At 40.4% G+C, this 26,839-nt stretch overlaps 1 protein-coding gene and 1 pseudogene across 2 annotated transcripts; one reads left to right on the plus strand and one right to left on the minus strand.

The window, feature by feature from the left end:
* Positions 1-810: 810 nt before the first annotated feature.
* On the plus strand, positions 811-13,844 carry LOC119919114 (annotated as a pseudogene).
* A 3,636-nt stretch (positions 13,845-17,480) lies between these two features.
* Positions 17,481-24,473, minus strand: LOC119919115. Of its 2 annotated transcripts, XM_038739590.1 has the most exons (5): positions 24,196-24,473; positions 23,067-23,276; positions 19,337-19,492; positions 18,965-19,063; positions 17,481-17,954 (listed from the first exon to the last, which is right to left on the minus strand). In XM_038739590.1, exons 2-5 carry the CDS (start codon positions 23,274-23,276, stop codon positions 17,655-17,657), a joined length of 765 nt encoding a protein of 254 aa, XP_038595518.1. In that variant the 5' UTR covers positions 24,196-24,473; the 3' UTR covers positions 17,481-17,654. The 2 variants fall into 2 exon arrangements, with proteins under 2 accessions (XP_038595518.1, XP_038595519.1); XM_038739591.1 differs by lacking the exons at positions 23,067-23,276; positions 24,196-24,473 and adding an exon at positions 19,627-20,221.
* Between the last annotated feature and the right edge of the window lie 2,366 nt (positions 24,474-26,839).

Consider the following 26,839-nt stretch of genomic DNA (forward strand, 5'->3'; position numbering starts at 1 on the left):
CAACAATGTACATAAATAGAATTTTGGTTTGCTGTTTGAAATATATAGCTAGGCATATGCTTTTACAGATTTACAAGTAAAAATAACTTGATATGAAAAATGTAGACTTGCAGTAAAAAAAAGTCTCTAACCCCCAACTTTGTCTTTCACTTTGTCTCTCTCTAGCCATGAGTCACTTTCGGTTAGTGGGTGTGCTGAGGGGTGGGTGTGTCGGGGGAGGTCAGTGGCTTCGTGGATGCGGAGAGGCCCCGGCCAGCGCTGGCTCGATCCCCGGAGAGGGTGCACCTCCGGATCTGCGCCTGCTCTCTCAGTGGGGCCAGCAGCTCCAGCTATGTGGAGAGATGTCTTTGCCTGGCTGGAGGATCATAAAAACGTCCACGAGGTAAGTGTGCCACATGTGGCATTTCTTCCCACATTATATAACAGGTTGAGTTTTTTTTTTTTATACCATGAATGGAATTTTAGAGGGAACAATGTCTAACACAGTTGTTTAGCAGCTATTACAATTAACTGCTATTGCTAGTGTTGGCCTTGAACTACAGTTTAGCCAGAGGGCACTTAATAAATGTGCACTAGGTGTGCTGGTAGATCAGTGGCTTGATTTCCATCCAGCCTTTCACTGTCCTCCCATCTCTGCGGTCAGTAAGCAGCAGGGGTAGCCTACTTGTTTGCGATGGACCGTTGCCTCTGCTGGATCTGTTTTTCTCTGTGTTCTAGTCTTGGGACGCATTCTTCCGTAACATCCAGGCCTCCAGTCCGTCTGGCGAGGCAGGTGAGAGATGCCCCCTGCTCTGCTCCAGGCCGAGTGCGGGCTCACTCACCAGACATGGCACAGAAAGTGGTGGAGGACCACCTGGCTGTGCACACTCTAATTAGAGCCTACCAGGTACCCCACACTCCCCAGGCCTAGCTGTGACACACACACACTACACCATTAGCTATCAGCTTGTATGATGTGGATTATGTTATTTACAAATTAAAAGATTGATCACATATCTCATGGGCATCCATTTAAATCTTAATGTGGTGTCTGTGTACAGAATTAAGATGTCATCTACCTCGAGCAACTGCTGGCTCACTATTTGTATCTCTGACGTGCGTGTGAAAAATGCATCAAACAAAATCCACTTGACTTGCCAAACAGATGCAACTGGCAAAGAAAGCTGTTTATACTGTGTGACCTTGTGTTTAAAAGGAATATACGATTTGTTTGTCACTGCATGAGGTTATGCAATTGCAAGATTAACTCTAACCTACTTACCCTGGCTGCTTTTTGAAAATGGAAATATCAAAGAGACTACTTAAACAAAACAGGTGGTAACATTTCCCTTGCCCTCCAATTAATTCAAGGAAGTATTGGGATTTATTAAATTCTGTCTTTTGGCAAATGCGCCACTTTTATTCCCCGCTTGTTGCAATCCTTGTGGAAATGTGTGTACATTGACATAAAAGCACTCCCATGGGGCTCTTTTCTCAAAAAGGTTGACCTATAACTGAGTGTTAGCTTATTCTCAAGCTGTTCACAATCAGCATCATGCATCTTATTATCTGCTGCCTGTCACTTGATCTTTTTTACCTGAGTCTCCTCATCTCTTCTCCCTCCTCCTTCATTCCTGTCTTTCTCTCTGTGTAGATTCGTGGTCACCATGTTGCCCAGTTAGATCCTCTGGGAATCCTGGAGGCTGACCTGGACTCCTTTGTTCCCTCCGACCTGATCACCACCATCGATAAGTTAGGTGAGCTTCAGAACTTCAATCGTTCCATTAAACATCAGAAACACCTACCAAAAATCTAAATTGTAAAAGGAGGAAGGATTTGTCTTGTTGTTGTGTTGAATGGACTTGTCTTCATCATTTTTCATTTACTGAGGTAGTTTCATTACCTCCATGAAACCTATCTGAGACATCTAAGGCTTAAAGTTTCAAAAATACATGTCAAAATAAAATGTATTGTCAAAATCGTTAACATGGACACAGAGTCATCTAATTCACTACAGTTTGACATTTCTGGTTGAGACTTTGTACAGTAGAGGTTTAGAACTTCTTATTTATCCCCCTTTCCTAACTAAAGGCATATAGAGTTAACCCCAGGCCCTATATATGCTTATTAGATTCCTGCTTTAGAAGTCCTTACTTGTATTACCTCCAGACACTTGATGTGTAAGGATTTCTATCATAACCATATTATTCTCATTGGCAGGGTTACTTCAAAAGCTTAATTGCCTTGGAATGAATATATCTGATATGTGTTTTTCCTGCACTTGTTATTTCAATAACATTTCTGTATCCCTTGGAGGGATGTGCATACATGTGCACACATCATAACCACATCTCTGGTCCAGGGTTGCATAACTCATCGAGCCAGACGTGTAAGTGGTATCCAGTATAAAAGGCCCCATCACGTTATTGCCAATATAAGGGTTGGTCAGCCTAATGCCGTGATTAATCTTAGGCCTAGCTCTTGTCATTCTGCATTTCATTTAGTGGACAGAGGATCGGCGGGTGCGGGACGGCCACAGAAGGCGATCGAAGTCTATACTAGTAATAGCTAGAAAAGAGGAGAGAGAGAGAGAGAGACATTGTTTCTGTTGGCTGCTGTTATCAGTGATCAGTGTGTGTCAGAACATAGCATCGCATTATGTATTGTCACCAGGGCTAGCTCCCTAATGAAAGCTAATGACTGACTCCGTGGCCCCTTATTGGTCAGCTGATAGTACAAGAGTCTATTTTGGGACCCCTTTGTCTATGCTGAGATCCTAATATGATTTGCACTTGTCTCCTCTTTGTTGCCTGCAATCTTGAGCTTGACCAGCTCTCTCAGGTGGGCTTTGTCAGCACAGGAACTTATGTGGGCCCGCAGATACTGATGCTGTATCTCCACAGCTCCCGCTATTGTACTGTCTGCAAATGCATCCTGGATAACTGTTTTTATTTGAGCTTTTTTTGTCACAGATTTTGCCATCAAATACAAATTTGCTTGGATGAACATTTAAGTTGATTCACTGCAGTGTTATTCTCTAAGTTTGCAGGCAGTGTGGTTCTATTAATTAAAACAAAAGGTGATTAGGGCAGGTCAGATTCCACTTCAGATTGCTTGTTTTGCCGGACCAACAGTCCAAAACCCAAAGGAATCAATTTACAATGGTGTAAAACGGATTGAATCCGCAAATCCTCACATTGGCATATATGATTGATAAATGACTTAAACCATTTGTCAATTGTCAAAATGTTCTCCTCTCAAAGACAGGTCTTGTGTTATGCATATTACTGTGTTAAAACGGATTTGTTCTGGGTGTTCTTTGGTTTGGATCCTTGGATTTTTTTATGTCCTCCCTTGGAAGCTAACAGCTTCCTTTGTCTACTACACAAAATGTGATCGCAACTGACAAATGTGAACAAATAAAAAATAGCTTTAATTCAAATTTTTGTCACGACATGGAACATGTGCTCAGGGCCAGTCCGTAGGTTATGTGGTAGGCCTGTTATGAAAGTCTTAAACAAACTTGCTTTTCAAATGGTATCGTAGGTTTCTATGGTCTTGATGAGTCTGACTTGGATAGGAGCTTTCGGCTGCCTTCCACCACCTTCATCGGAGGAGAAAACACCACTCTTCCTCTTCAAGAAATCATACACAGACTAGAGGTATGTTGTTGTGTGTTGTGTCCGTGCATGTGTCTGATGATGGGGGAAAGCACTGTACCAAGCTGTTTGTGTTTTTTTAATCTCTCCTTTTTTAGACATCCTACTGTGGTCACATAGGGGTCGAGTTTATGTTCATTAACAACATGGACCAGTGTCAGTGGATTCGTCAGAAATTTGAGACTCCGGGAATCATGCAGTTCACTAATGCTGAGAAGAGAACTTTGCTAGCCCGCTGGTCAGATCCACACGGTCAGCAATGAATAAACCCTACTGACTTACTCTTTGATGACAGCACAATATCTCACTTTTAGTTATAGCTCCCATCAGAGGCTCACATAACATAAACAAAACACCCCATTCATCATGTGAGCTCATTATCATCTTTGATAAATTTGTCAGAAGTTACTGTAGGTTCCTGGAAGTGATTCTCCTATTCTTCTTATTGTATCTTGACTGTCTTGTGTTCTTGCAGTGTTGTCATTTCTATTAACACACACGCACCCACACACCACAACCCACAACCACACACACATTGGTAGCGAAATAAATTTGCTAAACGCTTGAGTGCTCTAAACCATCATTGTTCCAAGAATCATCATAATTATCAGTGACAGGGTTAATCTGTATCATCAGTTGTGTAAAGCTACTTGTTAGTGGCAAAACCCTCCATTTAACCCTAAATCTGAACTGTCTAGATTTGAGGACTTCCTGGCCAGAAAGTGGTCATCAGAGAACGTTTTGGTCTGGAGGGCTGTGAAGTGCTCATCCGCTCTTAAAACCATCATTGACAAGTCGAGTGCTGCAGGCATTGAAAGTGTAATCATGGGAATGCCTCATCGGTACCTGTATATTCTATATTTTCTTACCTCTCCGTTCAGTCTATGCATACTGCTAATTCTCATCCATCCATGTTTGATGTAAGCTTTGTAAACTGTACTTCCAGGGGTCGACTGAATGTCTTGGCCAATGTGATCCGTAAGGCTGAATCAGATCTTCTGTCAGTTCGACCCCAAGTTAGAGGCCACCGATGAGGTGAGGGAACTGCTGTTTTGTGAGAATTATCAGAAAGCATTCTGGAGATGCAACTTTTGCTTTATTTCATAACCTTTTTTACATCTATAGGGGTCGGGTGACGTCAAATACCACCTTGGGATGTACCACGAGAGGATCAACCGTGAGACGGACAAGAACATCACGCTGTCACTCATGGCAAACCCCTCCCACCTGGAGGCGGTGGATCCGGTGGTTCAGGGCAAGGCCAAAGCTGAGCAGTTCTACAGAGGAGACACTCAGGGAAAGAAGGTAACAGTTATTGTACCAGGCAGATGGTGGCTAGATTTGTGTTTGGCGGTGTAAATGTAGATGTGCATAAGAGATACACAGATGGTGCTACTCTGTCTTGCTGAGTCTATGATGGGATTTTTTCCAGGTGTGTGCATCTTGATTCATGGTGACGCTGCTTTTGCTGGACAAGGAGTTGTATATGAGACTTTCCACCTAAGTGAGCTCCCCTCCTACACCACACATGGTACAATCCATGTGGTTGTCAACAACCAGGTATTGGAGAGTTCGGTGTTACGTTTACTGTACCTGACACAATGTGTTATAGTTTTACACAATTCTGTTGTTTAATTCATCATTCCAAAAAACTGTACATCAAAACTAACAAAATTAGCTAATTTGTTGCACTAAAAATATTTTCATCTTCTTGAGTGTGATTTCAGACTCTAAATTATATCAACTTTTGCATGTGATCTTTCAGATTGGCTTCACTACAGACCCTCGAGTGGCCCGCTCCTCCCCCTACCCCACCGATGTGGCTCGGGTTGTCAATGCACCCATCTTCCATGTGAATGCCGATGACCCCGAGGCTGTAATGTACGTGTGCCGGGTGGCTGCAGAGTGGAGGGCCACCTTCAACAAGGATGTTGTCATTGACCTGGTTAGTCACAGCTGACTCTTAATGGACTGACAGGAAACACAATCAAAAGTACACACTTAGACATGGCCTCTGTTTTTGAGGTGTGTGTGTATGTACAGGTTTCTTACAGGCGCTTTGGCCACAATGAGATGGACGAGCCCATGTTCACCCAACCGCTGATGTACAAACAGATCCGTCGGCAGGAGCATGTGCTGAAAAAGTATTCTGACAAGCTCATTGCTGAGGGAGTGGTGACGCTGCAGGAATTTGAGGTTTGTGATCTAATGCTGTTTGCTCTTGTTAAATATACTGTATACTGGTAGCTGCTACTGTATACTGTTTTATTTGGTATCTCCATCCACTGGACTACTTGTGCATTAAATCACACTTAGATATTACCCTAGCCTTCAAGTGAATACGTTGTGCCAGCACTGCTGTATTTGAGTTTCAATTTACTGCCTCAGTTCAATCACCCAGCCCCACAATCCCTCAGAGAGTATATTTGCTCAATGAAGTTGAAATATATCTCAGATTCTGGCATCAGTCAATGCAATTCTTCATCCAAAACAGAAACTTTGATTGTAACATCTATTCTGATTTTTTTTTATACCACATGTCAAGAGAAATACTGCTGCGCCTCTCTCCTCCTTTGATGGACATTGTTTTCTGTTGTGTGGCCTGCCATTTGGACTCTTGCAAAAGCCCCATTTTTAATATAGCAAGGCAGAACCATTACTGCTGGTGGAGACCTTTTTCCGCCCTTCATATTTCTTTCTCTCTGTCTCCCTGCCTCAGCTACACACAGTTTTTGTTAGTCAGCTTTAGTCCTTTAATGGAAGTAAAAAAAACTGTGTTTGCGTCACTTCATATGTGGAATTTGTCATTGTCCCTATCACACATGACCAAATGGGGTTGCAGGAAGAAGTTGCCAAATGACAAGATATGTGAGGAGGCATACACCAGCTCCAAGGATGAAAAGATTTTACACATTCGACACTGGCTTGACTCCCCGTGGCCAGGTAAATTGTCTCTTTGCAGAAAGTGATTCAATTAAAATTTTTTTTTGATTGGCTGCTTTTCTGTGAATACTTTTTTCTTCCTGCTGGAGTGAAGCGTTCTCTCTCTGTAGATTTCTTCACAGCAGAGGGAGAGCCCAGGAGCATGATCTGTGTCCCCAGGGCTGGATGAGGAGGTCCTGCAGCACATTGGCCAGACAGCCAGCTCAGTGCCTCTGGAAGATTTTAAAATCCACCCTGGTGAGTTTAGTTGCTTTGTACTGGAGAATAGAGCATGCATACATAGCATGTATAGTATTACTAATACTAATACAGATATGCTGTGCAAGGATTGTACACAATAAGAGAAGAGCTCACATTACTGCAGAACAATATGGGATACATGCCGCTTAATGATATGATAAAGATCCATAAAATATAAACAGTGCCACGTTTACTTGATTTTTTCTACAGGATATTATGTCAATTAAAGCAGTTCACCTTTAAAGACATCAGTTTCCAACAGCAGGTGTTGGCCTGCACAGCTGATTCGGCTCATGCTATAGCAATTTAGATTGCCACAGGGGTTTTTAATGTTATTTACAATACGGTACGTTGGTCCATTGCACTACCTTCCCCAGTGCTAAGATATCACTTTCACTTTCGTTCCTATGTGTGTGTGTGTGTGTGTGTGTGTTGTGTGAGAGAGAGATACAGTGATGCACTCGTGCGCTACTGTACATCTACTACTTAATCACAAGGAAAAACATTGCTGCAACCAACATTTGAATGTGTGTGTGTTCACCAGTGTGTCTCGTATCCTGCGTGGTCGAGCTCACCTGGTGACGAATCGGCAGATGGACTGGGCTCTGGGAGAGTACATGGCCTTTGGCTCCCTTCTCAAAGAAGGCATCCATGTACGACTCAGCGGGCAGGATGTGGAGCGGGGAACCTTTAGGTGAGTCCATGTCAACACCACTGAAAACTGTAGCCTCTTCAGGCTTCTGGTATTAATGCTGTCAGACTAGAAGGAGCTCCCCCTCCACTACAGTCTTTTACTGTTGACCATTGTTCAGCTCCGCTGTGCTGATGGATCAAGTGAAGTTGCTGAATAAATAGAGTGTTTTAAGAATCATAGTCACAGTAACTCACTTAATCGATTTTTCAATCACAAATTAGCTTTATCTTTCCTTATAATAATGTAGGGCTGGGTGCTAATTAGACAAAATTGCTCATCAACTTTCATCTAAATCATACTGAGATGAAATTACATTATATTTTTATCGTTCTACAGATTTCACAATGGAGGAGTTATTTACATATATAAAGAGTTTTTTCTCATGTTCAGTATATTTTTATAACACTGTGATAATGATTCAACGATGTCACCTAGCCGTGCATTGCCTCTTAGATTGATTTTGCCCCAAATGGCACATTTGCTGAGTATGTCAGGGTGAGCCTGTCATCCTGACTTTATCAGATATTAAGAGAAGTCTCCTAAAGAGAGTGAATTAAGTAATTAGGGTGGGGGTGGGGAGTGTGGCACAAGGAGTCTGACAGACAGGAAACGTCAGCGCAGTCTCCTGGGAACTGTGAAACCCACATGGTGTTGTCATGGTATGGAGGGAACGAGTGACACATGAACAAAACCAGCTCCCCTTTTCACTGTGCCTGTCTCGTCTGCACCCTATCACTTCTCCACCAACCCATCTTCAATGACACCACCGCCCAGGCCCACCCTCCCCAGCTCACAGCAACATATATCACACTAACTAACCAGAGGCTATGGGGCTTTTTCTTTTGCCTCACGTTTACCACTGACATCTACTTCTCCCCGTTTGCTGTCCCCTTAAGCAGGGCAATTTGCCTGGCTGGGAAAAAAATTACAGCAGTCAAAAACTACATCCACCCTGCATCTCTGTATCACCTGTTGTTTATTTAAATCCTCTTCTGTGTCAGTTGGTCCGCAAGCTTTCTCTCTCTCATCGTACTTCAGCTATACCCACTTTACCACCACCCCATATTGCTTTTTTCCTCCTCCCACCTACACTTTTTTCATCCCCCACTACTCTGCTCCCCTTCATAGTTCTTAGGAGCTGAGCATATTGGCATGTTACAGTTGAGTGAACATGCTTGCGTTTCTGTGATGTACGTAACAGCGTGGACTAATGGATTCAGTCGCCGTGTTTGGGTGGGTTGCATGCGCTGCGCTGTGCACCCCTTTCCCTGACTAATGGGGCCCCTAGGCAGAGGAAGTGTGAGTGTGTGTTTTTGTGTGTGTTAACTAAAGAAAGTAGAGACATGTAGAGAGGGCATGCAGTTCATGAGGCAATCCCATAGAAAGACCTCATTCTCGTGAGGTTTTTGGGTCCTCTTTGGATGGTGTGCGGTGGATTGAGAAAATGGAACATGAAATGAGTGTGTTACCTCAATTAATGCTGGCTGCTCTCGATTGTGTTCTTTTCATCAAAGGATTTCTTGAAGAGAAAGTGTATATCCTGCAAATGTGGAACAAGGATCAAACATAATAATTATGCAGTGCATTATGTGTCCTCATTAGACCATAATTATTGATATTATTCAAAGGGCTATAATGATCACGTAGTCTTCTAGGAGGTAATATATCACATTCAAGATAATAATCAATAGAATTTGTTTCCTGCAGTTCTTCCGCCTTACTATTACATAACCTCTAGCACTGTGTGTGTGTGTGTGTGTGTGTGTGTGTGTGTGTGTGTGTGTGTGTGTGTGGTGTGTGTGTGTGTGTGTGTGTGTGTGTGTGTGTGTGTGTGTGAGATGTCATTAAAGTGATGTTAAAGGGGTTTAAGTGATTGTCTGATCGTGCTGGTTTTGAAAGCTGATTCCTACACTGGGAGCGAGCGGACTGGCAGAGCTTGTTAACGCTCGGCTCTGTGCTCCCATCAGCTCTTATTGGGCTTCATACTGACTGATGATAAGGAAGAGGAGGCTACTCTCGTGGAGTGCCTTTGTGGGCAAGAACAGGGGCTGCATGTGTGTGTTTACCCTGCATCTACTGGGTTAAAACCTTTGAAAGAAATCCTATTGCCCTAGAAAAACTGCAGTTTTCACCATCATCGTTTAAGCCAGCGTACAGTCCTAAAAATTTGCCTTTTGTGGCTATATTGTTCTGCACTTATAAATGGCATACTGTTTTTTGTCCTCTAAATACTAGTGGTAAAACATTAAATTAAATCAAAAATCGTTAATGGATTAATCATTAAGTAATTAATGAAAAATTACATTAACTGACAAACATTAAGTGGTTCCAGCTTCTTATGTGGTGATTTTCTGTTTTTCACTTTTTTTATTGTCGTAAAGTGAAATTGTATTCAATAATTCAATAGTTTAATCAATGATGAAAATAATTATAAGCTGCAGTATAGAACATATGTCACAGCATCTTAAATTGATTTGTGGGGTTAGTGTTGTTTTTCTTTACACCCCACTGAATTTGAGTGTGATATGCTATCTTGATGTATGATTCTTTTCTCCTCACTCTTTTCAAGTACCATAAACGATGGATGACTTGGCACAACAGTGATGTTTTTTAGCATGGCTCCAAGGATGGCAATGTCTTTCTGTCTGTCTGTCTCTCGGTCAATCAGTCAGTCTCTGTCAGTCCCGTTTTGTCCAGACTGGATGGATTGTCATGATCCCAAAATGAAACACAATGATTCCGGTTTTAAGCATGCTAACAACTAAGATAGTGAACATTTAAATTGCGAGCATGTTAGCATACCGACTTTAGCATTTAGCTCAAACAAAGCTGTGTCTAAGTACAGCCTCACGGCCCTGAGCATAGCTGTAGACTTGTTTCTATATGCCAGTTTCAGTCCTTTATGCCTCTACCTCTCTTGTACAGTCACCGTCACCATGTTCTGCACGACCAAGAGGTGGACAAACGTATCTGTGTTCCCATGAACCACCTGTGGGCTAACCAGGCTCCTTACACTGTCTGCAACAGCTCCTTATCGGAGTATGGAGTGCTAGGTAAGACTGAAGCCACTCTGGCCACAGAGCATGCCATTTTGTAGCGCCGTGTAACAATGACTGTGACTTCAGGTTTTGAGCTTGGCTTTGCTATGGCCAGTCCGAATGCTCTGATCCTCTGGGAGGCGCAGTTTGGAGACTTTCACAACACAGCCCAGTGTATCATTGACCAGTTCATCAGCCCAGGCCAGGCCAAGTGGTCCGCAACAATGGTATTGTCCTACTGCTACCGCATGGGATGGAGGGAATGGTGAGAACTGAAAATAAACCAGGCTATACTGCTTTGGAAAAAAGAATATGTAATTTTTTGGAATACGTGTTTATTCTTCTTCCATTTTGTCATTTAGTGTCTTGCTCTCTTCTTCTGTCTCTCTGTCAGGGCCCAGAACATTCATCAGCCCGACCTGAACGCTTCCTGCAAATGAAAGATGATCCCGATCACTTCCCTGTATGTTCAAATGTAAAATTCACATTATGGCTCTAATGGTTACCCATTTGAGGAACATGATCATCTAATGATATATGCCAGAGAATCTCTAAGCTGCCACACAGTTTGCTGCAGTTAACATCCAACGGCTTCTTGTTTAATTGGCTATGCTGATCATGACCACTTAAGTGATTATTTAAGTGATGACTGCCGATTTCTCTAGAGCTGAAAAGTCTCTTCATTATGGCCTGCAAAGCGTTGGTATTGCAGTAACTCAGGTCCCATTGGTGATCTGGCACGGGGGAACATTCAAGGAGGGACCCCAGCGAGCTGTATCAGCAGAAGCTTACCAGATAAATCTTCAAATGGGATATTGATCAAACTATTAGTGGGAGCATAGTAAGGGATTAACATCCTTTGTGGTGTGTGTCTGTGTGTGTGTCTGTGAGAGAGAGATACAGTGATGCACTCGTGCGCTACTGTACATCTCCTACTTAATCACAAGAAAAAAACATTGCTGCAACCACATTTGATCTGTAATGTTGTCTACATGTCTATGTTATCTATGTTTCTATTTTTATTATTCCTTTTGTAAACTTTTTATTTATTTATTTTTTTACAAAGGAGTTCTGTGGAGATTTTGAAGTCCAGCAGTTGTATGACTGTAACTGGATTGTGGTCAACTGCTCCACGCCTGCTAACTACTGTCATGTGATCAGACGGCAGATTCTGCTGCCATTCAGAAAACCGGTAAAGTGTAACATTGTTTGCGTAGATATATTGAAGTCAAACATATAAGCCACTGCTTTGACAAAGATAAATCCTGGCATACTAGAAAATGTTCAGTGGTCATTTGACAACACTCAGTGATGTTTAGTAGTTATGTGTAGAGTCTTAAAACTCTTATTCCCTGCTGAAAGTAAAAATGTTTTCTTTGGGTCATATCTGTCTTTGGGTCATATCTGTTATTAAAATTACATCAAAGACTCAAATATGAAAGTGACACGAACTGCAGTTATGTCTCAGTGTGTTATTGCTTCATAATGACAGACCCTAACTCGTTTATATTGCAAATTTGCAATAAATCTATATTAAATCTATATGTCTTTAATACTTCAAACCCCTAAAGTAGGACTAGTTTGAGTATAAAGTTTCGGTGTGTAAAGCATTTCTCCTTTTTTGAATATGCACATCTCTTTTTTCAGTCTCTCACAGTTTTTCAGCCACAGTGAATATCTTAACTGATCCCCTGTTGCAAATGAATGCAATGCTTCGCGGAGCATGAGAAAATTACTTCCTGAGCAAATTAGCGAGGGGGCCAACAGGGATGGTATTGTTTGTTTTATGAAAAACTCTGAAATTCTGGACTTGGTCGGCTGAGCACAAAGGGTTTTATTTATTTGTTAAAGAAATGTTTTGTTTTCCCAATGCTGCTGATGTGTGCTATATGGTGGCAACAAATTAGCGTGAAAAGACATAAAAACTTTTATCTCTGGAGTTTTTTCAAAGCACCAATGAAGATACGGATGATAGAATCAGTCTGTTGTTTGTCACTTTTCAGAAACTTTTTCCTTCTTTTCACAGCTGATCATTTTCACTCCAAAGTCTCTGCTGAGGCACCCGGATGCAAGGTCCAGTTTTGATGACCTCGCCAAAGGTGGTTTTACTTTTATTTTAAAATATGACCTATGAATGTTGGTGTACAGTGTTATGTAACATATCATATTCAATGCCTGCAGACTACATTCAAGAGGTTGATTCCAGATGAGAGTCCTGCGAGTCAAAACCCAGCCCAAGTGAAGAGGGTGATCTTCTGCACTGGCAAAGTGTACTATGAACTGGCTAAAGAGAGGAAACAGCTAAATTTGGAAAAAGACATCGCCATCATCCGACTTGAACAGGTGTTTATCCCTCTCGTCTGTCTGAGCATATCATGTACTGTGTATCTTCACACTGTGATGCAATTTTGTCACTTTTTCTTCTACGTATTTTTTTTCTCCCTCAGATTTCTCCATTCCCGTTTGATCTGGTCAGAGCAAGTCAGAGAAGTATGCCAACGCTGAGCTGGTCTGGTGTCAGGAGGAACACAAGAACATGGGCTACTATGATTATGTCCGGCCACACGTTTTCTCACAGTGGTGGCTAACAAGAAGCCATTTGGTAAGGGTTTCCACTCACTTGTAGCCTGATATGTACATGACAGAGGTAAACCCAGTCATCAGGTAAGGGATTTGAACTCCTGTCACTGGTGACAAACCTTCAGTGTCTCTTTCAGGTATGTGGGACGGGATCCTGCAGCTGCTCCTGCGACAGGGAACAAGTCCACCCACCTCAATGAGCTGAAGAAGTTCATGGACACAGCTTTCAACCTGAGCGCCTTCCAGGGGAAGGACTTGTAATTGAGAACTGGAACAAGAACCAGGCAGGAGGTGTAGTTTCATCTCCAACAACCGTAGTCTATTTATTAAGTCTTGATTGCACTTTTAGCTTTGTGACAATCTGGAGCATAGCCTCGTGTTTTTAGAAAAAATTATTTCAACTTCTGGTTATCATTTGTGAAAGTTCAGTCTGCAGCGCTAACTGCGGGTCCTCTTACATGGAAGTCGCCATGTTGCGCCGCCATATTTCTACAGTAGCCCAAACGGACAAACGGCTATTCAGAGCGCTTTTCGTCACCATGTTGAATACTTACAAAGAAGATAAGTAGTAGTAGTACTTGTAGTAGTAATAGCAGTAGTACTCTGTTTAATTAGAAGTAAGAAGAGACGTGAAATTTGGACAGAGGACCACACGTATTGTTTAGCGCAAGAGCCGACAGAGCGTGTCAGCCACCATAGTTTCTCCTGCGCTCTTGCAAAGGGAGGGTGAGCCGTGGTTAAGCCATTGGTTGCAAGTTGCAACCCTCACCAATAGATGCCACTAAAACTTACACACTGAACCTTTAAGTGATCATTATTCTATTGTGACTCCCATGCATAGAATCCCAACCAATGTGAGAAGCATCATTAAGCACAACTAGGCGAGAGAAGGCTAAACAACTTTGGACAGTCTTTCCAGGGCCTCATGTTTTAAATGCAGAATGAATTATCTTTCACTGTGACACGTTACGCAGGATAGAATAGAATTGTTGTGCATAGTTTTCCCTGGCAATGCCCTATGTCAAGTGAAAGAGGTAACTTTTATTTATATAGCCCCAAATCACCCCTGTTTCCCTTTATCCTTAGAACCTTGATTTGTATGAGGAAAACCTCCCCCAAAAACACGGACCAACATCATGTAGTCTCATAACAGCTTTACTGGAAGAATCTGCACTTTATTAAATCAACACTAATTAGCACAGGGCTTTTATGGAATAACTACAGTGTATGTATACACCTCAATGTCTTGTCTAAAGAGAAGTGGTTAAGTAGCAATAGTACACTCTTTGTATCTTTAATAACGTTCACACACCAAATTTCAGATATGTGACAATCTTTGTTATTGGAGTAGCTTTAGTACTGTAGATGCCTCCATTGCTGCCATGCTTAATACTAGGATATATTAGTTGTATTTGTATTGTTTATTTCTTTTTTTAGATTATGGATGGATGAATAGTAGAAGCTATGAGACGCACACAAACCACCAACTGGTGTACTTACACAGTGAATGCAAATCACATATCACAGGTATGAAGACTGTTATGAAATTGAACACATCAGTAGGTTTAGTGCCTGCATTTGCTTTGGCTACCTTTGCTGTTAGTGAAGCAGTCTATATTTATTCACACCTCACTTCACCAGGAGACATGAGCCAGCTGGCACAGAGACTTGCAGCCATGTTTTCTACTTAGGACATAAGGCTCAGCTTCTTCTTCGAAGGCTGAGGGATGTACACTGCACACATACACATAAACAAAGCAAAGCATTTAGATGCTTTGAGAGCAATATTGACGCTGGTTGTCACATTAAAATCCCCAGGTATTTAACAGAATTGATATTAGTTACCACTGTGATTAGAAATGCTCCATAAAACTGTGCTTCCTGTTTGGTTATACTGTAGCTTACTGTTTCCACTTCCAGCTGGGAGATTTAACCATTAGCCATGCATAAACCTTTACATATTTAACGATTTAAAAAAGGTTGAATATGCCCACATATTAGTGTGGGTATTGAAACATGCACAACTTGATAGAGCTGTGCTTACACTGGGAATAATAAATATGCAATAAAATATGTAAGTTTATTAACATGCTTTTGTCATGATTTTTGGTGGTAGATGATGTTTGACAATGTAAAAAAGTATATGGTGTAAAGTGAGACTGTGAGGAAAAAACACATTCTTCCTTTTACAAATGAAAAGTTGAAATTGTAAGCAGTAATATTTACCCTTCATTTCAAGACACAAAGTTTTTGCTGTTACGGACTAACTCTGAACTCTGGTGTGACTAGTAACTTATGGTGGCTAAATGTTAGCCAAACTGTTTGCAAACTTGGGAAAGATAATGCTGTGTAGCTGACATTAGAGTCAGTGCTACTGTTATAAATACTACTGAGCAGGTGGTTTCATTTACTGTTTTTCCATACTTGTTACTTGTGGCCACAGTGGCCGTTCACCTGAGAAAAAGTTCCTATACAGTCTTGCTTTAATGAAACAAACTAGGTGAAATACTCATAGCCTTAAAGGGGCACCAGGGTTAAACTTGGCTGTCGGGCCCCTATTGACCTCCAACCCCACACCTATCACCCACTGTTCACCATTTGTGTACCCTGTCTCTCCCAACTTCTCATTAAGTAACGTGCAGACAGCGGACTATATGTCAGATTCATAATTTGCCTAGAGACCCAGAAATCAACCCATAAACCTACTACCATTTTTTTTTTTCTTTGTGTCAGTTAGAGTGTGTTAATTAAACATAATTTAGGAATAAACATAACCCTGGAATATGCTCCATGTGAACCTAATGAAAACAAAAATGATAAATGTCTTAAAAACCATATTTTGACACAGGCACCCTCTTAAAAAAGACTGGATGACAAGATTAATAATGCAGGTCCCAGCTTAGTTGAAATTGTCCTCTAATGATGCAAATCTCTTACAAATCTGCACTTAATCAAATTACTAACATGCAGTGTACACTGTTAAAACTGTTACTTGGATCTAACTCATAAAATTAAGACAACATTTTCCAACTATTTTTTTCAAGTTTAGTGAACTAACTGATATTTTGAGTAAAGACAACTTAATAATGTGAATTTCAATGTACGCAAAAATATTAAGTAGCATTTTCAGAAAAAGCCAATAAATTGAGTACTATCAATGTAGAAAATATCATCATTTTATCCACATTAAACTTAATTAAAATAGGTAACTTAAATGAAAAAAATAAGTAGATAATGTTCTGATTATTTTTGATCAATTTACCCTCTTTGTTTTGAAAGTGTAAATAGCTTCAAATAAATAGTTGCTACTATGTCAATTTCCACATTTATTAAATCATTGCCATATCCAAAACAGTAGCAATGAGCTGGACAGTATAAACATTGGTATTCAGGCATTCAAGAAAACATGCCCTCAGCAAATAAAGTGCAGGTTAGTGGAACACCTTCACAGTAGTTCTGTGTACATAATGTTACAAAATTTTAAAATTAAGTAACAATTTACAAACCAAATTCAAAATGAGCTGGATAGTGTTAACAATCAATAACATCTATTCATGCATTAAAAAAAGCATGACCTCAACTTATAAGTGCAGGTTAGAAGAACACCTTCAAAGTATATTTTACTGTGTGTACATACATAATTAAAACATTTTAATATCAAGTTAACTGGCACTTGCTATTTTTTTAACAATTCACATGCCATATCCAAATAGTGGGAATGAGCTGGACAGTATAAACAATCAAGAACTTCTGTATTCATGTATTAAACAAAATATGACCTCAGCTTGTAAATAGTAGGTTAGTAAAACCCGTAAAAGGATAGTTCACTTCAAAATGAAAATTCTGTCATTTACTCACCCTCAAGTTGTTTTAAACCTGTATGAATTTCTTTCTTCTGCTGAACACAAGGAAGATATTTTGAAGGATGTTCTTCCATAGTCTTTTTATTTTTTCTAATATGGAAGTCAATGGGTCCAGTTAACTGTTCGGTTTACTGACATTCTTCAAACATCTTCCTTGTGTCCTGTAGAGGAAAGAAATTCATACAGGTTTAAAACAACTTGAGGGTGAGTAAATGAGGACAGAATTTTCATTTTGAAGTGAACTATCCTTTTAACAGTACAGTGTGAACATAATATTGAAACATTTTAAACACTAACATTACAGGTCACAAGCATGACCATCTGACCTCAACTTGGCATAATACCTTCACAGCGTGTGTGAATATTTTGAAACATCTTTAGTCAAACATCTCACTGATCTCACCTACTGACCAGTTTTTAAAGTGCAGCTTCACCAGGTCTATTTTGTGTGTATAAAAATAATTACTTTTTCACACCAGGAAGTATGACCTGTGCACAGTATAAAACATGACAAGGATAAACCATTACAACACCCTGAATGTCCAATTATGTCCAATATAACATTGGACATAACACCCATTATGTCCAATGTATAATGATGTTGAACAGACAAAGAAAACAGCTGTTCACAAGTGCAGTGACAGTCATGTCTGAGTGCCTAGGCAAGGAGTTTGTTTTTCAGGGTCATGAACTTGGGGCTTGGTTTTGGGCGCAGTGTGTCAAGTCCCACGAAAAGTCTTTGAAACACCTCAAATGTTTTGGAAAGCTTGGATGGATACTCGAGATTAAGTGCATATGTCAACCCAACCAGGAAGCAGCATGCTTTGGCCACGTTTCCAAGATTGGTAAGGACTGGTATTCCCTCAATGATGATTGCTACTGCATCTGGCTCACGGCAGACATAGATGCTCATGTTCTTAATTTTCAGGTCCTCATGAACAATGGTCTCTGCGGCCCCCTTTTGAGATACAAGATAAAGTATTTAAGACAAACAATCTCATTATTAAAAAAAAATAAATGCATAAATAATCCACTACCTGCCAAATGCTGGTTCATTCAGTTCACATTAAAGGGAAACGCTTGCCAAAATTTAACCTAGGCTATTTTTGTTAATCTACCAGAGTCATTCTTTCTTGTAAAAGCATAATTAGAATGGAAATGCCACTCTCAAGATAGACTTTTTTCATATGAAGTCGAAATGCCTTTTGAATGGGAGTGCTAGGGGCACTACAATGATGGCATAAAAATCACTATTTTTAAAACACTAAGAAGGCTCAACACAACATGAAACTGTAATTGAAGTGTCACCAGGGGCTCTACACATGGACTCGAGCATTGACAACATTGTGTACCGTATTTTCCGCACTATAAGACGCACCTTCAATGAATGACCTATTTTAGAACATTTTCATATATAGGGCGCACCGGATTATAAGGCGCATAAGATACTGCAGTCAAACGTTTGACTGGGTTTGCGTTATGCATCCACTAGATGTGCCAAGGGAATGTAGCGAATGCGCGGCGCCGGAGGTGAGGCGTTTTAGTAAGCGTGAGCGCGCTGGGCGGGCACGTAACTTGCATTCGCAGTCTGACTCATGAGTATTCATGTGTGGCGGCTCGCTGACAGCAACAGCAGGCTGTTTGAATGAGACGACCGGTTGTCAATGTTGTCAATGCTCAAGTTCATGTGTAGAGCCGCTTTAGTGTTTTAAAACTAGCAATTTTGATGCAATCATTGTAGTGCCCCTAGCACACCCATTCAAAAGGCATTTTGACCTGAAAACGAAAATACGGTCAATCTTAAAAGTGGCATTTCCATTCTAATTATGCTTTTACAAGAAAGTATGACTCTGGTAGATTAGCAAAAATAGCCTAGGTTGCAATTTGGCAAGAGTTATCCTTTAACAGTCCGCACAATTTAAACATGTTCACCAGACTGACCCAAACCTGCTTTGAGACAATACTTACACAGTAATCCGAGATAAGCTCCTGTCCACTCTCTCCCATATACTCAAAGAGGCATCTCAGAGTGACATCTCTCTTCTTCACTGTAGTGGCACTTGGGTCCTAGTTAATAGAACAATAATGAATAACTTATTTTGTTGGTAAATTCACTCCAACCCTGTAATTACTGTAGGTCTGTATTATTTTTTCTTTTTTTTCATTATATATATTAATAGTAATAACACGAGACAATTTAGAAAAAAACTGGCTAATTAACAAAAAAACAACAAACAAAAGAAAAACCACCCAGATAAGCAAGATGCTGAAAAAACTGAAAAACAAAACCACTCAATTGATTAATATCGTACCTTAACTTTGTAACCAATTTTTCCCTACCTGTATCAGATCCATCAACAACTTTTTGATGCGTTGACCAGTTGCTCCTCCCTTGGCACTAAAGAGTTCTAGGAGCTTTGGGGTGTATTTGTCCAGCTGTGACATAAACGTCGCTTCCAGGGAAACTGCAGTACATCTTCGGAACTCCTCGTTTACCTGTAAGACAGCAAATGTTTGACTTATTTAAGGGGGTTTAAAGATTAATCTACTATCTCATGTCCAAGTCACAATTTCTAAAAAGTTCTCAGAAGTGAGTAGTGTCAGCAAAATCTGAATGATAAGTCACTTACCTGGAATGGTCCTTGAATTCTGCCACACCAGGAGACTTGGTAATAACTTCCTGTCTTCTCCAGCTGTATGTTCTGGCCATCATATCATTTGTGCTCCTGACAGAGTCCTTTGTCTGATGGGCAGCAATTAGGTCAAGTCTCAGATTCTCAAGGGTGTCATCTGTTTCACCATGTGGGTGTGAGGGCAAGTAATTCACCTCTGCCCTCTTTGGTTTCTTGACATTTTTAGCAGCTTTTCGCTCATCACTTGACTTGTTTCTCAGTGAGTTTATCAGGAGTTCAGTGCTTCCAAGTGCTTTCCGTTTTGTCCGGTAGTTTCCACACTTATACTTTAGGCTTACCTGCCACCCATAAATTCCATTAAAAGATCCGGGCTCCTTTAAGCAGGGATGCTTTGCAACTAGTGCCTCTGCCACTGCACATCTCTGGGCATCATTGGGGTAAGCTGTGTAGAAAAACATGGCCTCTGCCAGGCGCTCCAGGATGTCTGATTTGATACTTGGTGATGTCATAGGGGTGCCATCTCTTAAATAAATCTCGTTTCCTTGTCTTAAGGCCAGTTCAGTGTTGTGTGAGAAGGTTGGAATTGGAAACACAGCAGCCATGGGCTCTGCCTTTCAGAGGGGGATGGACTCGGAATGACAGTATCCACTGAGTTCCCACTGAGACTCGTACACTCACAGAGAAAGCTGACATCAGAGGCATCTGGGGTGCTTTCCTGGGGAACAACGGTCAGCGTCAACTCCAGCGGTGTATACACAACTTTAAGTGTGCACTTATCTTTCAGCTCATTGGTAGATGTTAGGGTGAAGAAGTCATCAAATTCCTCATCTTTGTATTGAAGACTTATATCTGTGGGGATGGAAAAATGTTCTTTGACAGCTGCAACCAACTCATTCACAGTTGAGGGCATGCCACTGCTGAGAGTGAGTTTCTTGATTTCATGATCGATGAGGACCCGGAATCTCACAGTTTGCTCCATTTCTAAGAAGAGTTATGTTGGAGACAGATGTGGCGCTTCAATATCACCATTTGCTTTCCTGCAACAATATAGGCAGACAGAGGATATACATCAGTAAGGCATCGTTGCTCAACGAGTTATGTGGTCTGTCTTCTCCAGATATATCCGCGATAATGTTCATCAAACCAGGATATCTGTGTTCTCACAATAAAATACACTCTTTCCTCGATAAGTGCAATTTGAAGAATCACTGCAAAATCAGGAAGACCTGCAGTAGAACCAAAGGCCACAATCATGCCTTTTGAGTACCTCGATCCCTGATAGGTGACTGTGTCAGCCAGCTAACATGAGACTGAGAAGGATATATGCCTGATTGACTCCTGAACATTTACATGTAGGACATCCACTGTTACTCTTACAACACTAAGAGCAGGCAAAACTGTTGTGGAATGCAGGTTGTGGCTTATCATAAGCTGGTGCTTTGTAGCCAGGGACAGGAGAATGTTCTTGAAGTTGCCAGTATGCCTTACAATCCGTTTAAACTGGCTGTGTTTTGCTTCGAACCGCATCGTCCAGAAAGCTATAACTGGTCCAAAAGCTTTTATCAAAGCAGGATAGTGCTCTAAAAAGTGGTGCTTCGGGATTAATTCTTCATTAGGGAACACTTCCTGGAATCTGTGTCGGTGTTCAGAAATTTTTGAGTCAAGATATGCAATGCTTTCCTCATTATGGACTGGACCCACAACAAGCTCAACAATGTCTTTTAAAGACATCAACAGAAGCCAGGCTGGATCACTCAAAGGTATTTTGTGTCCAATAATGAATGGCAACAGTCGTATGAGGGACCAATTTTCATGCGCGTTTCCTCCAATCTTGTTTCTTGAGGAGAAGGTAGCAGGCACTGGCTGAGGAGAGTTAGTTTTGTCAGACCACTTATATGGAAACTGTGAAATAGCACTGTTAAGTTCACTAAATGTGAAATATTTCTTAGAAATAAAAACACTGAAGCACAGACCCAGTTCTAAGGGAACAATCCCTTCAAAAACGTCATGTAATATGTCAGGTGGATAGCCAGTGACACAGTGGAAATAGCTCAGATTTTCAGTCAATGGACAAGCCTTTTTAACACCGAAACAATGTGTCAAGGCAGGGTTTTCTTTGACAGTCAATACATGAGCTGCATGTGCTTCTTGGGTGCGAGCCGGAAAGGCACCAGACCTCACCTCCTTTAACTGATATTCTGATCGCTGTCCAAGACAAAATCTGCAAATGAACGGACCAGAAAAGTTTTCCACTAATCCACAAATTGAATGTGCCCCAAGATTGTCTGCTGCAACGCAAAACAGACTTCCTTTCACATTTTGTCCTACCGAGGAAATGTAGATGCCGTCACGCTCCAAGATAGCAATGTCTTTTAACAAAGGGGCAAGCACTTCCTCATAACCAAATCTTTTGATGTCCACTGCTTTACATAAAAGGGCCAAGTACACAGAGCTCAGAGTTGACCGAGATGAGTGTGGAATGTTGCCAAACACCCAGTATACAGCTGTAATCTTGTGCTTCTTTCTTGAAGTTCCCAGTGGATTGCAAATTTCGAAGTCATCAATGTACAGTACAAGTGTAATTCTTAGTTCTTCAGAATAAAAAGAATTATCTTTATAGATTGTACCGTCTTGATATGATTCATATTAGTAGATGGCTTGTCCTTTTCTTTACTCAGAACTTTTTCCTCGAAGATCTTCTTTACCCAAAATATGAATCAAAGACTTAAGAATTGGAATATACTGGAAACTTCTCTTCTCATTTGGTTCAAGGACATACTCAACAGGCTCAACAACTTCAAATTTTTCTGTATAATACTTCCGTCTCTTGAACGATGAGGATAGAGGACCAGCACTACTAAGTGCTGAGCTTAGGGGATTGGAATTGCACAATTCTTCCACCAAAGATGTAACAACAGTGTCATCAATGGTTTGGTTATTTTTCTTAAAATGTGAAACAATGATACTTTTAACTGAAGATATGCATGCAGAATTTGCTATGAAGTGAAGATCATCAACCAATTCATCAATGCACCGAACTGAAACATTATGAACACTCTCTAATTTCAACAAGAGGATGCTATATACTCTACAACTACACTGCTTCCATCTTCCTCTTCATAGTGTGCATTAGTGCTACTGCCTTCATGATTAGCATCATTGTGGACCTCATCCTCTTCAGAGGCTTCAAAATCAAGTGCTTCCTCGGGTAACCCACAAATAATCCCTGGTTTGAAATCTTGTGATGTATGTGGAGTATGCTTTCTGTGTTTGTGTGTTGCAAACGTCCCATACACATTTGTTTGGTGATCACATTCTATGAAGACACACTTAACAGTCTCGTTATTCTTGAGATGGTGACCTATATGCTCAAAAAAATCCTTTTCGTTGTTAAATCCAGGGTTTTGACACAAAGGGCAGGTAAATGAAAGACTTACTTGTGGTGAGATGAAGGATTTAGCTTCTGGGTGGTATCTTGAGAGGTGAGAGCGGAAGGAACTCCAGGATTTAAAAGAACATGGGCAATCTATATGAATACAAGGCAAGGCATGGCTGTGTCCAAAAGTCCCATGATGCAGTCTATAATGCTTTAAAATGTCACTCTTTCCTGGTACCACAGTGTTGCACAATTTACAGGGCCATCCCATCTGTCAATAAAAAAAATAAAGTTATTCATCTAGCCTTTTGAATACAAGCCTGATAAAATCCATAAAAAAATGCACTTAAAATACAAATGAATTATCCTGCTGGACAAGACAAGAATGGGTAACTTTAGTTCATCACAGAATTTATTTTAGAAAATAATCTGAAACATCACGTCAACCTCATGTCTAACCATCACAATTGACTAATTGTTATTGTTAGGTTAGATAGCCTAAAATACTTGTAACCTCTCTTGCCAAAATATTAGTGGAACAACTGGAATGACTGCAAAGTGTGTTGGTGTGAGATGTGTGAATGTGCCACAGTCAAATACAAAGTTTTCCTGTTAAGACAAACACGTGTAAAGCACGCTGGATGAGGAGAAATGGGCCTGCACCTTGAGCACCACCGTTGAGGTGTGTTAACCGCGGGCGGTGTGGGTGTATTTCAGGCTATGTGCTAATCCACATTAGCTAACAGTGCCCACACTCATAGTTGCAAATGTTTGCTCCCTCATCAATGTGGTTTTGGTCGATTGTGTGGATTGTGTACTCGCCAAAGTAACTGCTGCACATTAACATTCATCTCCAACCGACGATAATCAGTAATCACTTAACTTAGCTAACGTTAGCTGTGGCTACGTGTCTGTCGTAGCTTCGACAGCGTTGGCAGTGGACTCAATGTTTTTGAAGAAGTTACAAACACCTCTGAAACATCACACAAAGTCAACATTACTTATACAACGCGCACACACACGTAACGTTAGATTAATACAGTAATTTAGTGGCTCAAGTTAACAAACTGTTTGAGGTAACGTTAACGTTAGAGCACATTCGAAATTGGCGCTCTTCGACAGAGCGATTGTGCAGCACAAAGACGTTTTAGGGTAAAATCTCACTTTTAACAACACAAAGAGTTACTTACATGAGGTACGTGAAGTATTATCCGGCTCCGTAGAAAACCCCGTTCGAATAAACTTCTGGAACAGACGAGATGAAGGATTTGGCCGGGCTTGTTCTTCTGTTGCTGCAGGTAGTGGGCGGGTCGTGTCTTTTTACGTCTGATACGTCCATAAGGATACGTCTGATATAAACTTTTAAAATGAGTTTTGTAAAATCAATTTATGGTGAAGTCCAATTAAATTAATTTTATTATAGAAAATATTAAGTTACGAAAATATTCACACTTTTTTACTTTTTGAAAACTCAAAAACAAAGAAAGAAAATAAGTTAATTTATTGGTAAATATAGTTTTTAAAATTAAGTTATAAGGACAATAGCACTGAACGAATTTTTACAGTGTATGTGCGAATTTGGGGGGGGGGCATGCAGTATCACTATGAATCCATGCAGCAATCAATACCTGCATTTATCACAAAGTAATTGTACTCTTACTAGACTGAGTTGTTGAATAAGAAAAAGCAAATATGCACATTGGTGTTTTATATTTTTAATTTAAAATCTAAATGGTTATCTTCAGTAAGCGTTCTCCACAGCAGTTACAGCTTCTTTGCAAACAGGGTCCAGTTCTCCATCTCCACCTTCGGGGAAAAAGCACAGCGCGGGTTGCCAGAACGCTCAGCGCTTTGACATCACAGTGTCCGCTATCCGTCCTAACCAAACTCACCAAACTGCAGCTGCTTTATATTACAGCTGAAGACGATCTCCCCGTTGACAGCGAGCTCCACCATGTTCCAATCGCTTGTTTCTTCCAAGCGTGTGTGTCCGCGCGCTCTCAAAGCGGCTGCCGACATATTGGATGGACAATGTTTGACCTCACCTAAAACATTCAAGAAAACAGACAACAAGCAGGTATCCTAATTAGACTCTGATGCGGAGAGAACATACCCTGGAGACCCTGCAGGCGGCGGGACCTGTGTTTGACGACCCCGTTGGATTCATAAGGTCCGCTGCAAATTGTCACTCGCGCGTTTCTCGGCATTGTTTGTTGTGATCACCTGGGTAACTGTACACAATGCACGCGGACTCCTTTCCCAAAATGTGTGCAGGATTCCCTATTCAGCATTAGGCTGTTAATGCTTTAGACACACTAATTACAATATGAGAACCACAAAATTCTGATTGTAGCCTACTTTTGATAGTATGAGTAAAATGCTAATTCCACTTTATGAAAATTACTTTCAAGGAACTTTATTACTTTTCCTTAGGTCTTATAACTAACCTTACTATGTCATAATTATATAATATATTATTTTTGGGGCATGTGGGTGGGGAACAGGGAGCGTAGTGCAGGCTATGTCCAGCTATGCATGAGTAGTGGAATGAAAGGGAAGAACGTTGTTTGTAATTTTTCTTAAATTTATGGATGCAACGTTTTTAATAATGTGTTTTGTATAGGCTATAGTCTCAGTTTTCCTTAAATACATATTCTGGTTCCACATAGCAACATGGTCAATACATTCAGAGCAATTCTGACATGTTCAGATGCTTCAGTACCTGTAATGTGCACTAAGTGGATGTGTGTGCAAGGTGACATTTTTCATAAACCACAATCAGGGGAGATTTTTTTAAACTTTAACATTATATTGATATGCATCTATTCAGTAAAATGAACACAAGTCTTTATTTGATTTTGTTTTCTTTTAATCTTCAACGACTTCATAAACAACACTTGGACAGTCATAAACACAGAGATCACTTCTGGTTAGTAAGTTTCATACTTTTCAAACTTGCATTTACACCCTGTAACAGTAGGCTATATCATACAAATAAATAACTTAATTGATATATTCTTCTCATAAATTTACAAATGCAGTTTTCATCACACTTAACATTCTTTGATAGACTAATGATCCCTTGATCACTTGCTTTTTGTTTCTTGTGTGCACAAGCCAACACAAGTCTCAGTATACAGAATACAGTACAGTATGAACTCACATCTAATGATTTTATAAAATATACATTTTTCAACAGACATTTTAGTAATATGACATCTATTGTTGGTACGATAGACAGCCATTACAAAGACAACACAAACAGATATTGCATAGAAGATTCTAGTTTTACAATGTACCATAATCTTCAGAAAATCATTAGATAGTAGCATGCGATTTGCAAGTTGACATACGATGACACAATCACCATTTATCATAACTCACAGACTACTTTGCTCCATCAAATAACTGACAGGCTTCACGGACAAAAGATGCAGACATGGAAAAAGGAGAGTGAATTCTGAGTGCTAGACTCTCTTTTCTGTAATTTTTATGTTCCCACCAACCGTATCAGTAGCACTGGTTGTCAACAGCATAAAAATACTCTATTCTTTGGCTAATTCATCTCAATTTAGTGCAAAACAACAATCAAAAGCACAAGTTTATTTACGTACGACAGTAGCCACTTTGACATACATTTGAATTACATCACTCAGCAGCACCTAATACACTTACAATACAATTAACAACACAAACAGCTTTACATTTTGTTTTACAGTTTATGTATATTTGTGATGACTTGAAATACGTGTTGCAGCACAAAAAACACATTTAAACTCACACCACCACTATTTTGAATGGCACTGACAGTTTCCTATGATTGACTTCCATTCT

The sequence above is a fragment of the Micropterus salmoides genome, unplaced genomic scaffold, assembly GCF_014851395.1.
Source record: "Micropterus salmoides isolate LMB-PRFRI ecotype aquatic unplaced genomic scaffold, ASM1485139v1 Ms_hic_scaffold_2547, whole genome shotgun sequence".
In the NCBI taxonomy this organism is placed as follows: domain Eukaryota; kingdom Metazoa; phylum Chordata; class Actinopteri; order Centrarchiformes; family Centrarchidae; genus Micropterus; species Micropterus salmoides.